General features: G+C 31.8%; 1 protein-coding gene across 2 annotated transcripts; it reads left to right on the top strand.

The window, feature by feature from the left end:
- Window positions 1-1,171: 1,171 nt before the first annotated feature.
- LOC111043633 (meprin A subunit beta) lies at window positions 1,172-27,166 on the top strand. Of its 2 annotated transcripts, XM_022328629.2 has the most exons (12): window positions 1,172-1,295; window positions 3,307-3,477; window positions 9,700-9,762; window positions 10,564-10,645; window positions 17,178-17,310; window positions 17,616-17,799; window positions 20,290-20,397; window positions 21,585-21,702; window positions 22,354-22,470; window positions 23,371-23,531; window positions 24,501-24,638; window positions 25,392-27,166. In XM_022328629.2, the coding sequence occupies exons 2-12, from the start codon at window positions 3,307-3,309 to the stop codon at window positions 26,136-26,138; spliced, it is 2,022 nt and encodes a 673-aa protein (XP_022184321.1). In that variant the 5' UTR covers window positions 1,172-1,295; the 3' UTR covers window positions 26,139-27,166. The 2 variants fall into 2 exon arrangements, with proteins under 2 accessions (XP_022184321.1, XP_039298909.1); XM_039442975.1 differs by lacking the exon at window positions 9,700-9,762 and having other exon boundaries at window positions 25,392-26,428.
- Window positions 27,167-27,372: the final 206 nt, after the last annotated feature.

Here is a 27,372-nt window from a genome sequence, read left to right as displayed (position 1 = left end):
ATAGAATATAACGTATATAGAGGAACTATAGTAGTAGATTGTTTTATCAACCTCTCATATCATTATAATGTTGAATAAAGTAAAGGTAAACTTCAATTGTTTCGAAAAATGAAAACACTTACCAGTTGGCTTCCTGTATTTATCAATTTGTCTCATGTGGAAGAAGATTGACAATCAATCACAGAAATTTTATCAAGTTTTTCAGAACTTAATCTCTTATAGATTTCTCATCTATAATAGTTGAGTAGGCTAATAGTTGATTTTTTTGGATTTGATCCAATGCGCATTGAAAACATTTACAATAATTTCTACTTGGGATAATAAAGCTTATGGTAGGAACATTTGGAAGCTATCTACTCAGTAAAAGCAGGGTTTACACTGAATTACTGGGCAATAAGCATTTGTTCTCATGGGAATACTCACACATTGGCAGACTATATATTTGTGAAAACTCTAATAAGGATCAATGATATTACTTTTTTTCTAAGCATAGGCCTAGCTGAAAAGCAAGGATGTGGATAAACAAGAGCTACATTTGTGAAGACACCGCAGTCGCTCATGACATGTACATCACTACAGTCGTCAAACCTGACAACTACTCAACTTTTTCACCTTATGTATTTATGTTTGTTCTTAGAAATTGGTCCAAAGATTCAAACTCATAAATTGAAGTCATGCGATTATAGTTAAAATAATGCACTATGTGTATCAGTTTATCAAGAAAAAATAATACGCGTGTGATAGCTTCGTTTTCTATTAACATTATTATTAGATATTCTAAAAACACCCACCATCAACAAATATGGGACAATATTTTATTACTATAGTAGGCAGCGAAAGGTTGGAGAATAACTGGGCAACCTCTCACAATGAGTTCATTCACGGTCAATTATTTTCTAATACTGGCACATTATAAATTCGAAAACTTATCCGAGTGTATTCTGTATGTAGATTTGAATTACCACATTAGTCTGGGTGCATAATTTGTAGAATCTACACAAGTAGTTCGCTGCTTATGCACAATCATGAGTGTTCCAGATCTCCATCAATTACAGTAACTTTCCTCTAATGCTTTGTATGAATCATTCAAAGCTTAAAATCCTGATACCCATTAAAGTCATGAATGACATGTAAAACGCAATACATGTGCCGTATATATGGGCTATCAACATTGGAATGAGCCCTATTGTACAGAGAACAGCCAACGGTTCAAGCTTAATTTAAGTAAGTGAACTTTTCCTAAACGATACCTATTCATCACTCGAAGCTTCTTCTTGGAAGAATACAGATCAGAGGTGAGTTCTCAACAAATCAAGTAATAACAATTTAGTGAATGATTTGCCTTTGTGATCACAATGAATATTTAGAATTGAATGTTCAAATCGTCAAACTTTCAATAAGTATCGGTTTATATTGAAACTTATATGAGTAGAGTTGTAATGTGATCCAATGCAGTTGAATAAAATTCAAATTGAATGATGCGATTCGATAATTGTGAATTTATTAAATGTGAGCTCTTATAAATTCAGGTGAGAAATAATTATCTGTCAATGAAATAACTGAAAGGTCGTAAAATATTAATTGCTATGAGAAGTATACGATACTCTATTACTCACTACTTACTCTATTCCTCAAATAAATGTTTATTTCCCCCAAAAAACTAAAACTACAACATCAATTATTACACAAAATATTAGATAAATTACAATATTACATACAATAGTTAGTTACAAAAAATTCTTATAATGTGTTTATACTTGTTTAGTTTTTTCTGTGTGGAAGTTGACCTACTCCACTATGGCGTACCATGTAATAATTTTCAGAAAAGAAAATGTATTTATCTCATCATCAACAAAGAATACTCATTGAATATGCATTATTATATTGTCAATGTTTATTTAGAAATAAATTGGGCTATTATTTTCTATATAATCTCTTATGTATAACTTATCTCTCATAATCGCAAAAAAATAACTTATTATTACTCTTTTTTAATTGTATGGAATTTTTAGTTATAGTACAATCAAGGTAGAAAATTTGGCCGGTATTATAGTATTTCAGGATACATAAGGGATAAATTTTTCCTTCAACTCCTTCAAATTTTGTTCAACATTAACCAGTTTGAGAATAAGTAAACTTATATATCAACTGTTTTATATAGATTATTTAGATTTTATTTAGTTATAGATTATAGAATATTTAGATTCAGTATAGGCATATCGGTAACAAAAGTTTGAAACACTTAACGGGTAGCCTACGACTATAGTATTTCAGGAAAAAAAGTTTCGCAACTTTACCAATATTTTCTCTTATGTTTGCAATATCTACCTTCTTATTTAACAATTACTCATCATTATCACTTTATTAAAAATTTCGGTTACTAAAATCGAATTGAACTCACAAAACCGTAATGATAATTCTTTACAAAAATCAATTTTGGTTATTCAAATTGTGGCTTTTTAAAATGGATAAATGAATATTCATGTATTATTATTTCAATCCTACGTATTTACTATTGAAATGGTTGATAATCTTCTTTAAACAATAAAAATCACAATAGTGTTTCAATTATTTATTCATTTTATTATTGTTACAGATGTCACTAATGTAACAATATTGGTAGATAAAATACTAAGGCAATCCTTCCTTTCAAATTGAGGTGATGACACAGTACAAGAACTGATAGCACAGTATGTTAGGCTACCGCTATTATTTTTCCTTTCACTCGTCACATTTTCAGTATAATATAGGCCTATTTAATACATTAAAACAAAAATTATTAACATCATTTCTCTTTGTTTAACTATTTATCAGCATATTTTGTAATTATTTTGATAATTATTATTTAATTAATGGAATGATCAATTTTTATGAATGAGCCACATAATGAAATCAACCTCACCCTGATGATAAATACTGATTAGTAATTTCTATTGTTGAAATGTTAGTTACTCAATATTCAATTAGTAGATTTTTTGTTTCATCAATATGTTTGTATTATCTATATATTTATCGAGTTCTGCATTTTCTCCCCCTCATAATTAGCATCATTACTTATGGAAATTATAAATGAGTAGACACTTCTACTCAGTATTTATGGTCAGGTCAAGGAATGTGTATTATTTACTCGTGTATAGGACAGGAATGAATAAATGTATTTTTAAAATACGTGACGTTTATATTTATAGTTCATTGTATTGTATTGTACTGTATGAAAATGATACACAGCAGGGAATCCAAACACAAACTCGACCCGCTTATAATCACAAAAAAATGTAGTAAAGTATTTGAAACGTCCGTTTTCAGATGGAAATCGTATCCCATGTCATGATACTATTAACTCTGATAGTTCTACTTGACTCATATCCCACATCACCGTTCAAAAATGGCAAGTTCCTGCCAATTGGCCCGGGAACGGACGAAGGGCTTTACAATGTGAATTTCGTGGAAGGAGACATCTATACCAGAGAAACTGAAGTGAGTACCGTTCGAGTTTTTATTAAGATAATCACTGTTATGGGATATATTATTGGCTATCAACTAAAGTGGAGTTCACTTCATACTGTCATCAATGGGAAGAATAATTGATGTTATATTTATAAGGGATTGTGACCGCTGTGCTTGGAGCTGTGGGATCAAATGTACTGCAGCAGTAAGTTGTGGTACTGTAGTATGATTCTTGCATCAACTAAGTATTATATAGTTTATTTTTCAATGTAAACTGACATTAGTTGAATTATTAGTTGAATGGGAAGTATTAATTTCATTCATAAGGGATGTTGACAGTTTGAAGTGACTCTGTATAATTATATAATCTGAACCTACTGTGACGTTGAGTATCACTTGCTATGTTCGTATTTGCTGCCTTATTATTTAATACGCAATCAACTCCAATCAGTAAAATTCAAAAGATCTGTCAAAAAATCGCTGAATTCACATGTTTCAATTTACAATCACTTTCACTTTACAGTGATTAAATAGTAATCAATAACTCAATGATCAATTTCACTTTATAATCTAACTGACATATAAAAATAATTATAATAAAAATTGTCCTGAATTGAATACCGATACTGAATTATACTGAACTTCCCATGTATGGGGCCGCTAACTTTTATTTTGATAGAAATATCTTAATAGCATATGATTAGATAATGAATAAAAGAATTCTATTGTTCTATAATCAAATGAAGAAGATAACATCAAAAAATTATACAGAAGCTTCACAAACAGATGCATTACACAAGATACGGTACCGTATTGGGGACCGCGCCAACGAAGCTCCCCGACAGCCGAGCTCCTTTTAAAACCACTTTCGAGGGGATTGGTTAACGGCGTCAGCCGAGCCCCTCTCTCAAGTAAAAAGTTAATTTTATTAGACGTAATCCAAAAACTTGATATTGTCTAAACGGTTATAGTATGATAATATCTCATCATTCATATTGGATGAGTGAAGTTCTTTCGGAATACCATTGGAAGGGTAACCAATTGGACCACTAAATGGAAAGGAAATACCATTTGACCACGTGACAACTCCACTAATTGACAATTATGAAATTTAACTTTACTTCAAATTCTCATATTTTTCCTTTGCTCACACAGAAGCCTAGTGCTCATGTGGGCTCACCCTCAGCAGAAGAATGCCTGTGAAAAAAAATAATAATTGAGAGTGAATTTGGGATTAGGTCGTGAAGAACCCTACTGCAATTGATTAGATCGATACAAATTTCATGCAAATAAATGAGGTGATCAGCAATATGTGTGATAATGTTGGTATAGTCCGCATAGCTGATATCTATGGAAACCTCCTGATTTCTGATTAGACCACAAACTATAAGGGTGGTTTTCACCATATTCACGTCACGCTTTGTTTAGTAATCTCCAGTTAACACTAACTGATGATTTTAACTGAAAATTAAGAAATTTGATTTCACCAGCGAAAAAATGTCAAAACTAACGCCCTATTGAATAAACGAGAGATAAGAGTATATCAAAGTGGCAGTGAGCTGCCATAACAAATTCGGTTGATCAAATACAGTATTCACATAATTTTTGGCTTTTTTTTATTGTATTCGCATAATAATAGACGATTCGGAGCTTTTACAAAAAAAAGCGGGATGTTTAGAAAACAAACCTCAATTAAATAAACTCCTGTTTTTCTTTCATCAGTGATTATTTTAATCAAGAGCTGATTATATGATGGAGTTTCATGTGAAATACGTGAATTTTTCCCCCGTTCCGTTTGCTTTCCCAAGTGTTAACTTACTGTTAAGTATGTCTGAGTGCACTGTTTGTAAAAGTTAAGTATCAACACGTACTGTAATGCTAAAATTATTTGCAGTGATTGTAATAGACCGTGTTATGGAAACTGTGTAAATATGTCAAAAGCGGATATCGAGTATGTATCAGCCCAAAAACAAATTTGGCGTTGCCCAACATGCTCGGAATCTATAGGAGGAAAAGCATGGCAGCAGTATCGGCGGCCGAGGATGGGAAAGCTAACCATTTCCTGGTCATTTTTATGCTGGAGGAGGCTCGAGAAGATCGTAAGAGGATGGAAGAACAGTTCAACAAATCTTTTGAGTTCACTCATAATAAAATTGAGGACCAAAATAAATTGATAGTGGAACAATCGAGTAAACTTGCTGAGTATTTAAAGGTTATTGAAAGTCTTACGCAGGAAAATGTGAATTTGAAAAAAGGTCAAGGATTTAGAGGATAGGGTTGATCACATCGAACAGTATACGCGAATGAACACTGTTGAAATTTTTGGTGTTCCTGAAACGACCGAAGAAGACACCTATGAAGTTGTGAGAAATGTGTGTACTGCTATATTTAGATATAATACGAGAGAACATTGATGTCTGTAATCGCCTGAAAAAGATACAAGGTAGTAATCTTCCGGCTGGTACATAGTGAAATTTGTTAGGAGCGAGGATGAAATGAACCTAATTTTACAAGAGAAAAGAGAAAATAAATTTTTCTACTTGTCACTTGGGTCTCAAGGTTCCAGAACAGCCAGTTCATATAAACGAGTGTTTGAGTCCAGGTAACAATAAGAAGCTGTACACAGCGGCGCGACCGGTGAAGAAGGATAAAAGATACGCATATCTCTGGGTGCAGAATGGCCACATCCTCATGAGAAAGGAGCAGGGATCACAGGTGAAAAGAATAACATCTATGAACACTCTAAATTCCCTTTGAGACCGACTTATAAAAGAACTGATAAAAGTTTTATTTCTTGTTTCATTACTTTTGTTTCCTGGTATGGTTTTTGTTTTTGCTTTTTTCATTCACAGATTTTTTATAGTGTCGAGAACTTTTTAATTAACATTCACTTTATTTTTGAATTACTGCTTAATCATATTATGTATTATTTAAAATGTAATTATAATCTATGAGTGATGATTCTTTTGTAGAGTTCAATGATCTGTTGGAGGTTCCGAACAAAATCAGCATTTCCCATCAAAATATTAGAAGTTTATGTGAAAACTTTGATAGATTTTCCATTTATACTTACACTCTCTAATAACTAAACCAGCTGTCATTGTTTTATCAGAGATTTGGTTATCGGATTTTGAAACGAATTCTTATCAATTGGACAGTTACAATCAGTATACGAAATGCAATAATACGTACAGATCAGGTGGTGTACTAGTGTTTGTTTCGAAAAAGTATTCGGTTACTTCAATACCGTTAGGTATGATAGCAGCCGATACAATCAAGGTTACTCACTTGATCTCGGCTCTGGTCGCAAATTCTCTGTTATCGTCTTTATTCAGTATCTGTGTCAACTTTCATTGAGCAGCTCAACGATATTTTACCTTCATTCAATGATAGAAATTTAATGCTAATAGGTGATATAAATTTATGCTTACTTGAATCTTAGCGAATTGTAGACGAATACCAAACTTTAATGAGTAGCAACGGTTTCACGCAACTATTAAATTCTCCCACTCGTGGTAATCGATGTATAGATCATATCTATCTTAGGTCAAGAGACAATATATTATCTGAGGCCCATGTATTATCTTCTGGTCGTAGTGATCATGATGCAACTATCTGCCTTTTCGATTAAAGTTATTTTCTATCAAATGTCAAATCGTATTATTATACAAATCAGAAAACTAAAACTATTGATAGGACTTTGCTTTTCAATCTGTTGAAAAATGCAATTTGGACTGAAGTTTTCAATACAATGAATGTGTCTGATGGATTTGATATATTTTTAAAAACTTTTCACAAAATAGTAAATAAAGCCACCATTGAGGGTAGTAAATTAAATTAAATAAATGTCAAGATTTTGAAACCCTGGATGACGGTTGAGCTATGTAAGAGACAGCATCATAGAAATCGGTTGTATAAAAAAGTAAAGAGAAATACACTAAATTTTAGATTGAAAAGAGAATATGATATTTTTGCATTTAAATTGAAACAGGAAATGGCAATTAGGAAGAACCAATACTATCATAATTTGTTTTAAATGAATAAAAATAACCCACGAAAACAATGGGATACAATTAATAAAGTTTTGGGTACAGCGAATAATCAGAAAAATGCCCTTGATTCAATTAGGACATTTGGCAATCCACATTTGACTGTTCAGCAACCGCTTGAAGTGGCTGAGGAGTTTAATAAATTTTTCGTCACAATTGTAGAAAAGCTTATCGGTCAAATCGATGACTCTAGCAATTTGAACCCTTCTGATTATAATAAAATGTTTCATCCACTTTCTGTGCAAAACTCCTTTTTCTCTTTCCCAACTTGTGTAGATAAGGTAAAACGAATAATTTCTCAATTGGATAAAAACTTGTAAGCATTCCTGACTGGCAATTGGAAGGTACTGGGTTCGATTCCCGGGCTGGCAACTAATTTTTGGATAGTAGTTCTCATCGAATTTCCATCTAGCTGTTAACCCTGTTGTCAATGTCTGCAGTAGCAGAAGTCTTCGGGGTGATTTACAGCATTTATTTAGGATTTTCGTTAAATAATAATTATATATCAATTAGCATTTGAATAAATGCATTCTCTATTTAATTCCATCTGTAACTGGTTGGCCGCTATGGCTTCGTATAAAATGAGCGCTGCTATCCAGAGATTGTCAGTTTGGTGTAAGGGTAAGCATTCCTGACTGGCAATTGGGAGGTACCGGGTTCGATTCCCGGGCTGGCAACTAATTTTTGGATAGTAGTTCTCATCGAATTTCGATCTAGCTGTTAACCCTGTTGTCAATGTCTGCAGTAGCAGAAGTCTTCGGGGTGATTTACAGCATTTATTTAGGATTTTCGTTAAATAATAATTATATATCAATTAGCATTTGAATAAATGCATTCTCTATTTAATTCCATCTGTAAAACCAAATTTGTTCGTTTCTCTTTGAGATCAAAACCCATCCTGCAGGTTCCCGTGCTATTCAAGTGTGGTGTCTGTCTATCTAATCATGATGAATTCTGTACATCTTGTGTAAAGATAGATCAGGTGCAAAATACCAAATATCTTGGTTTAGAGCTTGATGAGAACTGCAATTGGAAGGTTCACATCCAATCGCTCAAAAAGCACATGAATATGATGCTTCGTAAATTTTATTTATTGAAATTCATTCGCCCTAGAAAAATTCTGAGATTTCAGAATTCTGTTTATTTCGCTACCGTATTGCAAATAGCAAGCTTCAATAGGGGCTAAGCTGTTGGGTGGGGTGCATATAAATCAAATTTAAACTCTATACTTATTGCACAAAAAAGATTAATTAGAGTGATGACATCATTAGATAGGAGAGCTCATTCATTTCCCTACTTCCAGGCCTTGGATATATTGCCTTTAAGGCATTTATATATTTTCAGGGTCTTGAGAATATTATTTTAAGAAGTGGTCAGATAACAGGGAATGCCTTAGTTCTCTCAAACAGATTGAGAGACAGAAATTTGGTTGTTCTTGCAAACCCTTCATGTGAAGCCTTTAAACGGTTTTACGATTACAGTGCTCCAAATTCCCTTAATAAGCTACCTCTACATATTACATCAACAGGCTCACTGGTAACATTTTTGAAGAAATTAAAGCACATTTTATTCAATTCCGATTTTGATGAGATTGAGGAGTACTTTTTCACATGAATTCTTTTTTACATTCTTTTGGAAATTTCTACTATTGCTTCCTAGGGTTCTAACAATTTTTCTGTCTCAGGATTTTTATTTTTTTCATTAATATATTATTACTTTAGTTCATATATTGATATATAAATATTCTCGAATTCTTTTTAATTTATTTTCCTAGAATTGTATTATACTTTTTGGTTTCTATAAATAACTTCTGTAATGTTCACTCCTTTCAATTCGTTTTCTGTGAATAGACAAAGATTTTCTGTTGAAAATTTTTTTTCGAGGCTTCTGTCTCTTGCAAAGGTCAAATAGTTTAATTTTCATAGTAGGTAACTTCATCTCAGCTAATAGCTTATGAAGTACCTTAATCATAACTCTACCGTTACATAATGTTTTTGTTAGTTTTTAATTATTTTCATTCATATAAATAGAATAAGAAAATAATATTTTATTATGTATTTTAGTTTTTTATTATTTCAAAATAATATTATTGTACTGATTTGTTAAGTTCATTCATTTTTGTTTGTCAATTGTCAGTGTTATGAATAAATTTCAATTTCAAATTTCAATTTCAGTTTACTTTAATCCCTTTCAATTTTTACAGCAGGTTGATCGTTCTGCCGAAACGAGTACCTTACCCATAGAAGAAATTGATGAAAATAACATTGTGAGTACAATATAGTTGGAATTACAGAAAAAACGGGATATTTATAAAACAAACCTCAATTAAATAAACTCCTGTTTTTCTTTCAACAGTGATTATTTTTATTAATCACTGTAATGTAGTAATTGTAATATAATGCGTTGTTGGTTATCCATCTTGTTTTCACTGTAATTATTATTATAGTGTATTCTTATAAAACTATAAAGTGAAAAAACATGTGAGTATTTTTTTTTTACTTTAAAGTTTTATAAGAATACACTGGTAGTAATATAATGTGTAATTGTAGTGGTATTCTCATATATTCTATTTATATATTTCACTGGAAACAGGATAGCCTGAAACATTATCAACCTGAGTTTAATGTTTAATTCATTTTTTCACAGCTTTTACAGTAGTTGAAAAATCAAAGAGTGAAAGAATAGAATCAACCAACTAAATTTGATATAATTGGAAGGTGAATTAGAAGCAATCAACTTTTATGTATGTACTAATATTTTGAATCAAATATAATGAAGTACTTTGGTATTTTTTCAAAGGTAATAAAGGTACCTTTGTTTATAGGTAGTGGTAGAATTGTTATTCTAAGTTTTCAGTGTAACAAAGTGTACCCACCACATAAAAATCATTACCTGATAAAATCGTATAATATATTATGTATAAACATTTTATTGAAATGCCTATAACCTCATATAGTCATCGATCATGCTGATTTTTATCTTAATTTTATGTTCACAATTTCCATGTAAATTCAGAGTGAATAAAAAATGACTAGATAAATTTATTGATTTTTCCTTTATTTTCCAGGATGGTTTGAAAAATGCAGTGAGTGACAAAAACTTGCTATGGACAGATGGTGTCATCATTTACAAGATTGATGATGACATAGGTGAGTATGGCAAGACTAATGTGAAACTTTTTTGAAAGTTAAATAATTATCAAACAGAATTCAAAGAATCACAACCGATATAATAAATGCTTGAACCGCGCTCACTCGAATATTGCATTGACTGTTATTTTTTCAAAACATTTCCTAATTTCGTCGCTCGCGCATGCCTAGGCGTAGGCCTATACTAAGAGGGTTCAGAACAATACTTTATCCTCCTTGGTTCAGAATGTTTAACCTAACCTGAATTCAGGCGTCATAGCTAATGTGAACATGGACATCCTGTTTCAAACGGGACATTCCCGTTCTTAGGAGACTTGTCCCGTTGTCCCCACCAATCCTCTTGGGACGCTTATTTGTCCCGTTTTAGCATTTTAGAGTTATTTTTGCTCTTGCAAGTTTTATATTTCAAATGGTACTATATTCTAATTTCTGATCATATTCTAATTAAAAACCTGACATTTTGAAGAAGATTCATTCATCAAGAAAGTATTGACACATGTGTACATACCGGTATCAATTAAATGATTATATGTGACTCTTCACTTTGTTTTTTGCACTGTTTCTTAAAAATCTATACAGAGTGTTTCTGAAACAAACCGACAAACTTGGTGAGTTGTTTCCTTGCGTCAAAATAAAAATGTTCTAGTAGCCCAAATATGGGTCCTAAAATGCGTTATTTTTGAGATAGTAATGTAGGGAGATTTCAATTTCTTCTTCAAATTTTTATCATGATAAATTTGTGGCTACCTCATCGATGTATCATCTCAAACTTTGTCGGTCTGTTTCAGAAACATTCTGTATAAATGAGCCAAACAAACTGCACAACAAACAAAACCACCCACCCCCGGTTGTGTGCCCGTCCCGTTATCAATACCGTACTTCAAAAAGTGGTCACCTTAGCCATAACCTACTATGTTGTGATCTAAAAATTATTTTCTATATTTTTACTTCATGTAACTTACAGCTATCAGAGCGGTCATAATATAGCGATTACTGTTTCCATAATTACCTAATTGTAATGATTGACTTAAAGCAATTAGTATTAACCTCTGAACAACCTATATAATCAATTATCTTTGCAACATTCACTTTGTGGGCGAATTGTGAATAATACTCTTCTGATTTTTTTAATTATTTCAAAAACAATTTTATTAATTTGGTGAAAATGAGAATATCTAACATTATTTCAGTTTAAATACAAAATTATTCTTTTCAATTTCACTTTCCATTACGAACTGCTTGTTAATGATCACTTTTCAATGCTTTAATTGTAACATAGCAGTCTGATTTTTATTATAAGAAAGCTAACTTATAAGCTTCTACTCACGTTTGTGGAGGGGGCGGGCTTTCGGAGTTCGGACGCTGTGTTCATTTTCAACACTAGTTGACTTTGACACTACAGTTTTTACCAGCGTGGGTAGTAGAAGTAGCGGGATCAAGGAGGATAAAGTATGAGCGGGATTATTATTGTTATTAGTATTATTGTTAGCGGCGTGGGTGGCGGGAATATTCGAATTTACAGGTTATTGGAGTGGGAGGTTGAAGGAGACAGTGGGATTTTTCTATTGAAATTTTTCTAATCAGGATATTTTTGGCGTCTGTTTTGATGTGTTTGTATATTTCAAATTTTTCCAGGGTATTCAGCTCGGGTCCTTTGTTTTTAATATGTGATACAGTATTTTTAAGTTTGTGGTTATGTCCGTATATGTATGGTTATTTTCTATCATGTGGGTGGCAAATGTTGTTGATACAGAGTTGTTAGGGAGCTCTTTGAATTTTTTTTTAATGAAAAATTCCTCCATCACCAACAGACTACAATGCCGAACTCAATACATGACATTCTTGGCCCAAACTAATGGCTATAACAACTCATAGACAAAATTCAAAAGAAAATAAAAAGAAAAACTCAAAAGCCCAGCGCTGAACATAGCAAATTCATAACACTCACATACATCAACTCAAAGTCAGCTCAAGCATGGGAGCGGTTTGACTCAGTGGTCGCGCTGATAAGTTGTCTCTTAGATAAGCAAAAAAAATAGCAACAAATTTCAAGAAAGCAGGATTCAATATAGGTAGCATTCCAAACCAAAAACAAAACTGAAGAGCCTATTAATCAAAAGATAACGAAAAAACAGATATAAACTCCAGGGTTTAGCCCAGTCAATGAAGGTCCAAAAAAGCAGTTTCAATCCGAAAATTAAATAAAAGCTGAATTTCCCACCATCGATAGAACCCTCCTAGAGGGTCATTCTCCCAAAAGTCCCAAGAAATCCCCTTGGAGCTTTCCGCCCCAGCCCCCTAAAACATGAAAAATGCAGGTAAACATGGGAAATCAATTATCTCTGTAACCATCGATCGGAAACAGTTCTATTATATGCCATTCGATTCGGTACATTATTGACTACAATATTAGTTATATTCATTTTTCCAATAAAATTAACAGTTTTCTTGATAAAATAATATATATGTAAAAATTTAGGGGGTTTGTGATTTGATTTTTTTGTTTTCTTCGATTAACTTAGAAACAAGTAGTTTTAAAGGAAAATGAGCCAAATAATTAATGTAGCCACTGTCATTGCAAATCCATTGGTGTATATTGTTATGTATTAATTTGCGATTCGATTTGACGCTGTGGAGGGGGAAACAGTCGATGCGGAACGGCGCGGCTGACTCTCTTAGCCATAGTAAACAGCAAACTGGAAATCAATTATCTCTGTAACCATTAATCGGAAAAAAATCTATCATATAAATGTCATTCGATTCGTTACATTATGGACTAAAATATTAGTCGTATTCATTTCCTCAATAAATCAAACAGTTTCCTTGATAAAATAATATATATATATATATGTAAAAATTTAGGGGCTTTTCGATTTGATTTTTGTTTTCTTCGATTAACTTCGAAGCGAATAATCTGAAGGAAATTAGACAAATGATCAATGTAGCCAGTAGACACATTCATTGCGAATCCATTGATGTATTGATTATTTATTAGCGATTCGATTTGACGCTTTGGAAGGGGAAACAGTCGACGCGGTACGGCGTGGCTGACTCTCTTCACCACAGTAAACAGTAAAATACAGTAGTAGGCCTACTGCTTTCTAAGTTGCATCTTATTCACACTATGGCGCTCGAAACAATCAATTTTGTCTTTTGTTTTGACATGCAATGAAACTAATTTTTCACATTTTGATTCTCTAAATTCTCTAAAATCATTTTGTTGTTATATATGTGCTAAATCATGCATTCTATGACAGACAAAAAAAAAATTCATACTATTACATAATATTACAAAAAAAAATTCATACTATTACATAATATTACAAAAAAAATTCATACTATTACATAATATAGGTTATACATATTTAAAATATGTGTGTATGATCATAATTCTATGCTAAGATTTATCATAAGTTATGAATGTCAAAAACTGAGATAAATCATATACCTATTGCAATAGTGTTAACAGTGTCAATTTCCTGAAAAATCATAGCATGCAGTGTTTGCTGTTTTCTACAGTTAATATTCTCCAAGCCAGGTTGATAATATACCTTCAGTTGAGCCAAATATATATGAGAGCTGAGACATAGAAAAATTTATACATTGGGCTTGTTGAGTTGAATCTTTCTATGATTCTCTCTGTAAAGTAGCTTATCTTCCATTCTTACTAGTTGAATCTACATTATTTAGACAGTCCAATATGAAAATTCAGTAGATTCTAAAGATGAAAGCCATGCAAACATACAAATTAAGGAAGCTTATCTTCCGTTCTTACTAGTTGAATCTACATTATTTAGACAGTCCAATATGAAAATTCAGTAGATTCTAAAGATGAAAGCCATGCAAACATACAAATTAAGGAAGAGTGAGCATGTATAAAAGGTAGGAAAATCATGAAAGTGTTTCACATTTTACCACAAAGTACCCTACCGTATGAGATTAATTGAAAGATGATTCATCATCTTCTATTATTTTTGTTAACACATCGATTTTTCACCCTCCACTCGCATCTTGTCATCCATTACACAAGGTTGGCAGAAGCTTTTCTTTAAGTCGATTAATGCTGATTGAAATTGATTTTGATTCGGGCACCAAAAGAATAGATCATTTTCTATTTGAAGCATTCGAATTAAATCTATTGAACACGATTTCTTATGACTTAGCATTCACAGATTTAGTTGGGTGAAGCTATTTGAAAAATGTACCTGATTATCAATTTCATGGTTTTTATACCATTCTAGTTCATTGTGATCATTGAAGGGTTGAAGTGATGAGTTAGTTCAAGTGAATTCTAGTACACAAGTGTATTGTGCTTATAATGGGCTCTTCTTTATTTTCTATCGATGTTTTGCTCCAGTAGAGAAAATTTAAAATGTTGGTTTTACACTTTATAAGCTTTATAAATAATATAAATTAACGGTAATATAAATTTGATAAGTCCAGTATTAAATTAATCGATGTTGATTTTCATTGTATCGCTTTGTATCAATGTTACTTGCACTGTTTGCAATTCATCACTATTCTCTCAAGAATTAGTTTTTTATGAATTTCATGATCTGAAAATTTAAATTCAAATGCTATTTGGATGATGTTCACATTCCACTGGTTTTTTTACAATAATTGTTACGTTGAAGAGTGAGGCAATTCAATCCATTTGGAAGTAAAAGGAAATCACAGTGCGATTTGAACAGTGGATAGTAACTTTGAAATTCAGTTGCTCAATTCATTTCGGCTTGATACTATCATTTGTAATTATAGTTGATAGTTGATCATTGTATATAATGTTTATATTTCAGTTTGACTAATCTTCTATCACAGTCTCGCTTTCATTCATAAACATGATAATCCTAAATACGTTGATTACCTTAAAGATGTAGCTTATCTTACGTCGAACAATGTACAATACAAACAATTTTCATTAAATTCATTTAATGAGCCTTGAAATTCGTACCTAGGAAAAGTTGCATTATTACTAGAAATTTTGTTATTTTTACTATTTATTATGGGTACTGTACATTGATTTTTGTGATTATAGAGATCAACTTCTTCATTCTGAATCAGGATAAGGAAAAATAGGGAAATTGTGAGATGGGGATAACATCCATAGTTACATAGCATCAATTTGAAAGCTCTGATAATAATTATTTGAACGGAACTGCGATTCTGGCTTGGTATTGCCTCTTCATGTTCAGTGAGAATAGAAAGCTTCAGAGTGATTCGTTCTCACTATATGTGATAATATTGGTAATATTTGGTAACATTTGTTAATATTTGAACCGAATGTGCAACAAATTAATCTACTTTCAGCTTGAGAATTTTCAAATTATCAGGAGTACAGTGTTATCATATAATATCTCAGGTAGGCCCACCCTTTTATTTTTTGTTCACGTGATCTGATGATATTTATTCCATTATCGAGTGTTTAAATTATAAAGAGTGATGAAACAAGATAAAACACAAGAAAAGCTATGAAAAGAAATTTTGAATCTTCATTTTTCACAAAATAAGGATAAGATGAAGAAGTCGGACACATAATATATCATGAAACTTCGTTGAAAAACATCAATATCTGAAACTAGAGTTATCAAATTGTGTTACCTCTGACTCGTATGGAGAAGGCACACTTCAAATTAATATAATAAATTCTGTGAGCAAACAACGAAATCCTGATTTTTATCATGAGCATGGTTAAATCAAGTAAATTGCAATATTTTTTTAGAGTATTGAAAAGTGAAAATCTATATACAGCGCATGTCAAAACAATAGACAAAATTAATTGTTTCGAGCGCCATAGTGTAAATGAGTTGCAATGTAGACAGCAGTATTATTCTGTTTACTATGGTGAAGGGAGTCAGCCGCGTCGGTTGTTTCCCCTTCCACAGCGTCAACTTGAATCGCAAATACATAACAATATACATCAATGGATTCTCAATGAATGTGACTACAATAATTATTCGTCACATTCTTCTTTAAAATTACTTGCTTCGAAGTTAATCAGAGAAAACAAAAAAATCAAATCGAAAAACCCCTAAATTTTTACATTATATTATTTTATCAAGGAAACTGTTCGATTTATTGAGGAAATGAATGCGACTTATATTGTAGTCCTTAATTTAACGAGACGAATGACATATGATAGATTTTTTCCGATTAATGGTTACAGAGATAATTGATTTCCCGTGATTACCTGCATTTTTCAACTTTGAGGGGGGCTAGGGGGGAAAGCTCCAAGGGGATTTCTTGGGACTTTTGGGAGAATGACCGTCTGGGAGGGTTCTATCGATGGTAAAAGATTCAGCTTTTATTTAATTTTCGGATCGAAAAAACCTTTATTGACTGGGCTATAAACTTACTAGTTATAAACTTACGACTACTGTTTAGATTGTGAGAAATACTATTTGAGTCAAATTGGACTCAAAACAGGTTCAAAGAAAACCTCATGCAAAATTATTTGAGGTTTCATCAAGTGTAGGTAGTAAATTGAAGACATTTTTTCCAACATTGACAGTTTTCACTTGTTTCTCTATTGCAGGTTGCCCGGAGTCACCACAGTGCGAGATTCTCATGAAAGCAATGGATCACTACCATTTGAAATCTTGTATACGTTTCAAAGAATGGTCAGGTGAACCTAATTATGTGCAGATATTTTTCAACACAAACAATAGGTATGTGAAAAAATGTTAATTCTGGATTATCGTTCGCAGCTGTACATAATTTTACTGCATATTTTTAGCTATAACAATATTGATAACATATAGCTACTGGTATAACATTATATTACAATGTTATTCATCTCTAATCAAGAAATACTGACCCCAATGAGCACTTGATGAAATATTTCAAAAAAAATTTGGCTTCAATATTTGAGAATTGAATATATATTAACAAATACAAATTTTGTTGCTGGTTCAAAAACTAAAATTTAAAATATGTTGATTGATTGATAAAATGGATTGGTTTGTTATGACAGTGGTGCATGCTGGTCCTCTGTTGGACGTCTTGGAGAGGGAGAACAACTTTTGTCACTTGGACAAAGATGCTGGTATTTTGGAATTGTTGTTCATGAACTTGGACATGCCATAGGCTTCTGGCATGAAATGAACAGACCTGACAGAGATGACTGGATCGTTATTTATTGGAAGAACATTATCAAGGCAAGTCATCATTTCGTTTCTCAACTACTCTGATTTTTCTAGAATATTTACCATACCGTAACAGAGTATCTCGTTAATTCTTGATAATATTTACTCCTGGATGATGAAGTACCGTACCGTACAGGCCTACCGTATACCACTTCATTTATAAAATAAAATGTAGGCTGATTTGAATAAGTTATTCCCACTATAGCTGTGTATTATGTTCCTATTATTATATTCCTTATTTATACTACAAAATTCTTGATGTAGTAAAAGTAGGTAGTTAATATTCAAGTGGTCACCTAAATACCTACATAATGTAATTGATGTTGTTACATTCTAAGAATCTCCTTGACGGGATAATATTGCAGATTTGTTGGAAATGTGTAATTTATCATTTTTGAATCAAGTCTGAACTCATATAGAGGTAAAGTAAAACTCCATTGCCGGACTCTGTAGATAGGTACAGTATGGAGGTGAAATCATTAGTCTTAGCTTAATGATTTTTGTTACAGTATATGCTATTAGGCTAGCCGTATATATTGAGACGTGACACGACGTGACACAAGTATAGTAGACGACTTAATATCATAAATCAAGATCCTTTTATAATGCTTACATTGAGATGAGGCTGGCACGTGTGATCTGATATGTTGATAATGATAGAAGCAGGTATACAATTACGCCGCACGCTTAGCTCAACAGTTGTATAAGTGAAATATATTCTGCTAGACGTGTTTCATCTATTTCTTTATTATTTGTATTTATTTATCCATTTATTCCATTGACAATCACACATCATTATTACAATATAGATTGGGAGAAGACAACAGGCATAGCCCAAAACTGTTTCTCCCAAATTTTGATGAATAAAAAATTATGATCAAGATTATAACCTTTTTTGTGCTATCCCTCCTGCGTGATTCAATCATATGATTATTATAATTATGTGATCATTATTATCAGTATGTGATCATGATCATATGATTGGAACGCGTGCTAGCATGGGAAGGGTTCCTCTTCCACAAAAACACGAGACCCTGTTTCACTCTTCATTTCTTATCTGGATTATCAATTTGTTATCGTTATCTATTTTCACCACTCTGATTAATTAAAGCAGGTTATTATTGAATGACTGTGGAGACTCAACTTTATATATTGTCGGCCTATATATTGAATTGAGCTTACTTACAAACATTTAATTTGTTGTATATATTTAGACATAATAAGTATTTATTTTATTTTCCTTACTATAATCAATAAAATATTAGCTATTATCCAATTTGTAGCTTTTGTTTCTGGTAAAATGCCTGCATTGAGCTTTTACTATCAAAATGTTAATGGATTAAGAACTAAAACGCATGAATTTTCGGAAAATCTTTTGAATTCAAATTTTGATGCCATAGCTTTGTCTGAAACTTGGCTTCACTCTCATATATCCGACCAAGATGATGTTAAGATATATAAAACTATTACCGGTGTAAATGATTGTGATACATAACAAGAGGATATTAATGAGATTGCCACATGGAGCTCTGTGAATGGTTTAAAAATTAATGTTAATAAATCATAATAATGACATTTTGAAGACAAAATCTTCCTTTTAATTTCTCTTACATGATGAATGGTTCTGCTCTTCCAATCAAAATATCGTGTAAGGATTTAGGAGTCTATTTTCAAAGTGATTTCAGATTCATCTCTCATATTGAACACATTTTAAATGTTTCTAATCGACTGTTGGGCTTTGTTAATAGAACTTGCAAACACTTTTTTTCTTATTCTTCTTTATTATTTTGTGTGGAGTGCGGTTTTGGGCAGTGTGCCTGTCGCATCCACACTGATTAACTGCATTCACTACAATGTATCTTTTTTCAATAAATTGAAATTGAAATTTAGAATCGTGTATTGCTGCACCCGCTGCTATCGCACATGAATGTAGATAATACCGTAGGTTAGATTTGTCACTTCTATATTTTTTAATTATATTCCAATTTACAATTCAAACAAGCAAAAATACAGAATTCAATTTTAAAAATACTTTTTCAAAGATTCCAATCAATCATAAACAATTTGGAAAGTCCAAACTTTGGTATCCAACTTTAAATTTAGAGACCAAAAAATCAATCACTACACTATTTAAGTTCATAACTTATACAGCTGAGACGGATGATGATGTGGACCGTGGACCTTCAGCTACAGCTGCAGTGGCTTATAAACCACCAGGAAGCGATTTTCAGACTCATATGATATTATTAAATTTAGTGGAGTTGGTAATCGTTTTGGCTCTTCAAATGGTCACTAATAGGAAATTCGCCCTCATCTTGACACAATCATTCCTGTAATCTCAGGAGCTTCAATCACTTAAGCTTATCATGCCCTGAGATAGATTCATGTTATAAGCAATTACTACAACACAATGTGTTATTATATTTGTTTGTTCTGTTACAAGTCATAAAAGAGACAAGGATGAGCGCTTCTAACTAAACTTGTGTACGGTATTTCCATTAGGGATTCGATTCAGCATTCGTGAAGCATGATTCAAATAGTGTAACCATGATGGATGAACAATTCGACTACCACTCAATTATGATGTATGATGAATACGCATTCTCGAAAGTAAGCAATCATGTACTGTATCGTCTTAAATAGTGTTCTACAATAAGTGAAACTTACTATTTATAATTATCATTGACAAGAGCTACGGTATGAATAGTTTTAAATGGTTCCAGAATATTTTTGTAGTTCAACATACAGCATACATTCAGGTGCAAGGCACAGTTGAGCATTATCATATTTCAGCAACATATTCTTTTCATGGGTTTATAATATTAAATCGACATTCACAATATTCATTCAAGTTTGTTTTCAATTTTTATGAACTTACTACGATTTGTCAATCAGATAAGGCGTTACAATAACTTTTCATCTGATAAAAAATTGTTGTTCATTGGAAACTAAAGGAAAAAACGACTTATACGCCCAATGTTGTAGCTATAAAGTTACTTTACTCTTAAGGCTTACACTATTTACCAATTAAGTGTTTTCTCACTGTGATATTATTATCTCATGATTGTAACGTGCTATAAATTTTCGGCTCTAAATTTATTGTTTAAATTTAATATTTTCTAAATTAGGCTTAGTGGTTTTGTGTTTTGTTTCGGTTTTGTATATGTTTGGACTTTTTAACATCAAAATGAACTTTATTCCGAAGTGAAAATTGTAAATTTAAAGTATTGTGCTCACTATAACCTTAGTGTCCGGTTTCCCATTAGGGAACTTTGGACTACATACGGCGAGGTGGAACTACCCTTGGGTCTCCCCACCATTCAAAGCCATACGCTAATAATAATAATAATAATAATCTCATGATGTATAGAGAGAAAAAGTTTAAATTCAAATTCAAATTTATTTACACAAAGTACAGAAATTTCAACTATTCAATACAAATGCAATAAATTACAATCAATTAAAATAAAGAACATTCCTTACTAAAAAATAATAAACTGAACAATAATAGTATTAATACTATTAATACTTCTTATTAATACTATTAATACTAATTCTTAATTAGTAAGAATTATAATTTACAATCAAACTGAATGGATTGAGGATATCATTACACTATTATTCAAACACTCCAAATAGCACAATCTTGGTGGAAATCTACTGGCATAAGTGAAAACTGAATAAAATAATTAAATTCTTGTTCTCTTTTCGAATAAAAGAAGATTTTATCATTAAGATTTCATATGGTAGAGATAAAACGATTCGCCTACTTTAATTCTATAATTTTGTGAGAATAGGATGGCAGAACACCAACACTTCAAGCGAGAACTGGTGAAGAAATTGGTCCAATCTGGAGGAAAAAAGGACTCAGTCCGAGCGATGTGAGAAGATTGCATAAGCTGTACCAGTGTAAAGGTATGTGACTCCTTTTATTATTATATATACAACCTTTCTATTCATAATTATGAACAGTTATTTTCAATAATTGAAATAAGGGTGTTGTTCATCAATTATTTCACAATAAGCTAGGTGATTTAAGAGAATATTTTCCTTAAGCCCCCTACACACTTCCAGACCAGACCACAAACAGTCTGTGTCTTTGGTCTGGTCTGGAAGTGTGTAGGGCTGTCTTGACTATTCAATATTGTACGTACGTGTGTAGTTTTGCTCCATTCTGTGATAGCTTCTATATACGCGTACATTGAAGTTCTATAGTTGGAAGAATTATGTCAATTTCTCCATAAGAATGATTAGGTTATAATAAAAAAAAAATAGTCTTTTTTTTAGGTTATAATATGATATGTTCAGTTTGTTGGTGGTACAGGGATAACACTTTTTGGGGCATTCTATAAGTTATTTGAGAACTTTTATTTTCCTGAATTGATAAGTTTAGTTTTCTCAGATAAATTATAAGAGAAACGTTACTTATCTTATTCGTTAAGAAACACCGCATGATTTGACTTCTAATCCATATATCTACTGTTTTTAAAGCAAAAATGAATTGTTTATAATTACTTTTTACGTGATAACTACTATTCAAATTGAATTGTAGCAACATATGTCTAGGTAATGCCCAGCATCCAGAGTTTCCCTATGATATAGCGTGTCCGTTCAATAACAACAGTTGTGGATTTAAAAATGGAGGCTCAGCCGTGTGGAATTGGAGAACTGTTAATGAGACTGGTGAGTCCAAAATGTTAATAGCATACTGATAGATGCAAGAAATCTTAATTGCTGAAGAATCTTAAGAAGATCTTAATGCAAGAAACAAATGACCAAATCAAGCAGCTGATTCAACTGATAAGATAAAATTAGCTGATATAAGACTATTGTCAGCTTGAACCACCTTTTTAGCCATCAGTCACAATACGCTACTAATGGAAATTCAATTTTTTGACTAAAAATTTGTGGGATGATAAAATACAATGAATAAATCACATGAATATTGGCAATTCGATGATTGATTCTCCAATTTCTTGACAGTAGCACAAATACTCCAGTTGTAATATTTTGCTGCTTATGACATCAACTTCGTCATTTGATATAGTTCTGAGACATTTGAAGGGGATTAAAAGGCTAGAGAACTATAGATTTGAATCTGACAGAGCAGGTCGAAAATATTGTAAAACCTGAGAAATGTGAATTTCTTCTCTATTGCGCTGCTCTTGCCCTTGTGCTCAGGAAGCTATCTCTTTTTCAGTGAATACGTAGTAGCAGCTTGAATGAAAATATCAGCATAACAATATAAGTATAGGTACCAAGAATATATTTGATTACACGCGCAATATAATATTATATTCAATCAAAAAATCATATGAGCAGTCTTTCATTTTCCTCGAAGTTAAAAACATTATCAAATTGATAAGTACAGTAAGTCGATATTTTAAATGATAATTTAAATTGATTGTATCATCATCGTTTATAGTGGACCAAAAAACTCAGAACTGCAACTCTATCATTGATATCATTTATAAAAATGAAAAAATCTTTATTTGGTGGAGTTGGGACTTCTAAGTCTTCTCTACCACTCAACCTCTAATATATAATCAGTAAACATAAATTTTTATTTGTTGACTTTTGCAGATGGATATATGTACTCCTCTTGGGAAATAGCTGGCAGTACTCCAGGATATTTGACGTCCATAAATTTCCATCCACTCAGTACCTTGGACAAAATTCGCGGGCCTTTGGGCTGCGCTAGATTTTGGTACTTATTACATGGAGATGGTCTTTCATTCATCAAAGTGAGAAGAATTATTTGAATGTAACATGATTATGCAAAGATTTTTATTCTATGGGGTGTTAACAAAATAGTTTTTTAAACAAACATGGGTAAATTATTTACTCCCCATTAGAAATCATCCTCCATTTTATAGGAATACTATTTGTATCGAATATGTTCATGCCATTTTCGATTACAGCTACTCATTGAATTTGAAATGTACTACTCACAAGCCAACATATTATCCAGAGCTTAGGTCTATAATAGGCATCATCCTTGAAAGAAAATCGAATAACGTGATATCCATTTTCTTGAATGTATGTTTATATCATTTTTGGAAAATCCGCAAGTAGATGTTTTCGTGAATTTTGATTTCCCTCAATATCCAACGACTTTCTCTGTATTTTTTTTTATTTTGGGGTAGTTATCTCTTCTTTCCTGAAATCACAATAGTCTTCAACAATGACAAAAATCTGACACCTTGGCAGAGCTAAAGAATTCAATGAAAACTGAAGTGGCAGCAATAGCTGAGAGCTTGATTTGCTCAATTACCAAGCTGATTAATAGATTTTTTGTAACGTGTACGTGAAACGTGATTTTCTAAAGAGGATGAAACCTACAAACAAGTAAATCCTTTTTCATTTCATATTCCTTTAGTGGAATATTGTCCTGGAATTAATGGGAAAATATATACAAAATGCCTATGTAATGGCTAATAATTTTTGTTGTAGAGTATAAGATTCATGTTTATTTCATTGATTTAAAAAAATGAAAATTTACATCTAAAAACAGATCACAGGACTTTACAGAACTCAAAAGTTCCTTTTTCCTTGTTTACAAGCAGCATATTATCTACTCTCACAAATATTGTTGTTGAAGCACCTAACAAGCTATGTAATTAGTAGTAATAAGTAGCTCAATAATTTTATTTGTTAGAGAAACTCAGGTCTTGATTCATGACGTAATTCTTGCCATTCTTATCTTATTTCAGTTGTCGCAGATTTTTCTAGAACATGTGACTCAGACAAGTTTTGATGTGGAAGATTTGAAAGACATTTGGTTCAATGATACAGTTGATAGTGAATGGGTTCACATTGATGTACCCCTCTATGTAACAAGGCCATTCAAGGTGAGTGATCTCAAAGTTTTTCGGTTCGAATCACATTGCATACTCATTACCTATATACAGTATCTAAAAAACTAAAAAACAAAACATTTCTAGCCTCTTGCTAATTATTGGCATTCAATACATGAAAAAAGTGTCTCAAATATATTTTCAATATTAATTGGGAATTCTAAAACTGGAGAGGCCTTACGATTTAAATAGATACCTGAGTTTTATCCATGAATCTTCGTTGTATGAAGATCTTTTATTCATAAAAGAATTCAACTTCAATTCTCATTATTACCAAATATTTTTCTGGAAAGAGTTCAACATTTATATACACTCTTCACCACATTTTTAGGATACTTATTCCAGCAAGTCATTTTTTCAGCATATGGATTAATATGATAGCAATTTTCAATGAATCAAAATTACTTCATTTATTCAGGACTCTAATTTATCAACCACCCTTACAGTACAGCAATGACAGAAAATTTATTTTTATTCAATGTATTTGTATTGGAGTACAATGAAGAAACATTGTGATCGAACAATGATGTAATCGCGAGATTTACAATAACTATAAAATTCACAATGCATCAGTAGTTACTTTTCATGGTGAGTTACCAGAACTAAATTAATCACTTTGAATGATTGTCTTATCTGACATCAATCGGGAAAATTTATTTATACAGTGTTTTAAAAACATCTTGCTCTTTGATGATATTTTCAAATATGAATCAAAATTATTCTAACGGAATTTATCTAATTTTCCAGTTGGTTATTCAGTCACAATTTGATGAAGAGGCATCATACGGTACTATTGCTTTGGATGACTTTGAACTATTGTACATGGAATGCAGTCAAATAGCAGTTGTTGGAACAGATCTTATGAAACCAAACAAACCCAATCAAACCGATACAGATACTGATTTCGATCCAGATCTGGATGTAGATCTCGAAGAAATTGTGAAGCCATCTCATCATTCCAGTGAAGATGTTACAAAGCCAACTAGTAAACCAACAGAGCATTCTAGCGAAGATGGAACTAAGCCCACCTCCATTAAACCAGCCGAACATTCTAGTGAACAGGTTACTATAAAACCATCTGATAAGCCTATAGAACATTCAAGTGAGGATGTGGGAAAGCCTGTCCTCAGCAAACCTCCTATCTCGAGTGAAGAGGCTGTGACTAAGCCTACTCACAGTCATACAGAAACTCCCTTCAACAATATCTCTGGGACAGAAGGTGAAACGAATTATGTGTCTAATGAAACATCATCTTCAACTTACAGTTCAAGCCAAATTCCGGACATTGAAACTACAGAAGGACCAACAATTGATAACAAAATAGATAACAATAGTCCTTCAACTGATGAAGCAACTGTTGTTGCGTCACTAACAAGTGCAGAAAATGATACGTCAGCTTCTGGTATTCCAATCAAAGATTCGGACACAAAAATCGTTGAAATAAAGAAACCTTTAACTCAGAGCAGCTCAACAGAAACCGAGCACAGTAGTTAGCTGCCACGCAAATTATTAACAATGCACGATCATGAATATATTTTTTTCATTGTTAGTGGTGTGAAACAAATTCATTGATCTCCTAAGTAAAATACTTTGAGAGAAACAAGTACTGGTAGATAAATCCACTTTTGACGTGATCTATCAAATTAGGTGCAGATGATTTTTTCCTAAAAGATGGTTAACATCAGTTTTTGAAACGTCTTTGTTATTCCATTTTTGGTGATTCAGTAAATGAACATTATTTGTGTCCATCCAAATAAATTTACCAAGCGTTTGTTGAATACTCCACAGGAAAAATTCCTTCCTTTATTTATAATTACCTACGTATAATAATTTTACTCAATTATACATAATAGGTACCTATATTGAGTTACATAATAGGTACCTATAATGTACAAATTGAGTTGTGGACACATTGGCACTGTTAAATATTAGTTCAACATGTGTGATTGTATTTATAGAGTTTGTGATTAATTATAATATATGAGTATACTTATTCAACAATTATTGTTCGTTGAAATTGAGGAAGTCATACGTTTTGTTTTGCCGTTTCAATTCTTTTGTATTGTCAGTGTTGATTTTTATAATCAGTAGGTACAAATTAAATTCCATTTTTTATATGAGTATGACCCAAAACTTAAGATTAACCTCTGAATTTTTATTGAACACTTCTTTTAAAAAAATCTTTTTCATATTCTCCAGTGTTCAAAAACAAAGACACATTAAAATATGAAGGGAAATAAAAACAATATTACAACGGTATTTCTCCAAATAACTTATCCATTTTATCATCTTGGAGATTATTTTTATTATTCCAAAAAACGAATAATATATAATTAAGATGATGATTAATGAATAATTTATCTTGTACCTATTCATGTGTATTGAAAAAATAAGGGATGATTTGGCATATCCTGTAAAGGAAATTAGAATTATAAAGCATTTCTAAATTATTAGCATATTCTAAAAAGGAAATTCTTTGTGATTAGTTAATTCTTGAGAGCTAATATACAGTACTTATTCCATATGATTATTTTATTAATCTTATTTAATAGAAAATATATTCCATTTTCAATCATCTTTCCTGTTTGAAGTAATAGATTATATCTATCTAATTGCCTTCAATACATCAATAGTACAAAAATACATGACACCACACCACATTTTATGGAATTGTCATACATTTATACAATAGCAGTCAAAAAACGTTAATTAGAATCGTAACTGGAAC

This window comes from Nilaparvata lugens, chromosome X (assembly GCF_014356525.2).
Source record: "Nilaparvata lugens isolate BPH chromosome X, ASM1435652v1, whole genome shotgun sequence".
Taxonomy (NCBI): domain Eukaryota; kingdom Metazoa; phylum Arthropoda; class Insecta; order Hemiptera; family Delphacidae; genus Nilaparvata; species Nilaparvata lugens.
This window is presented reverse-complemented; position numbering and strand designations above follow the sequence as displayed.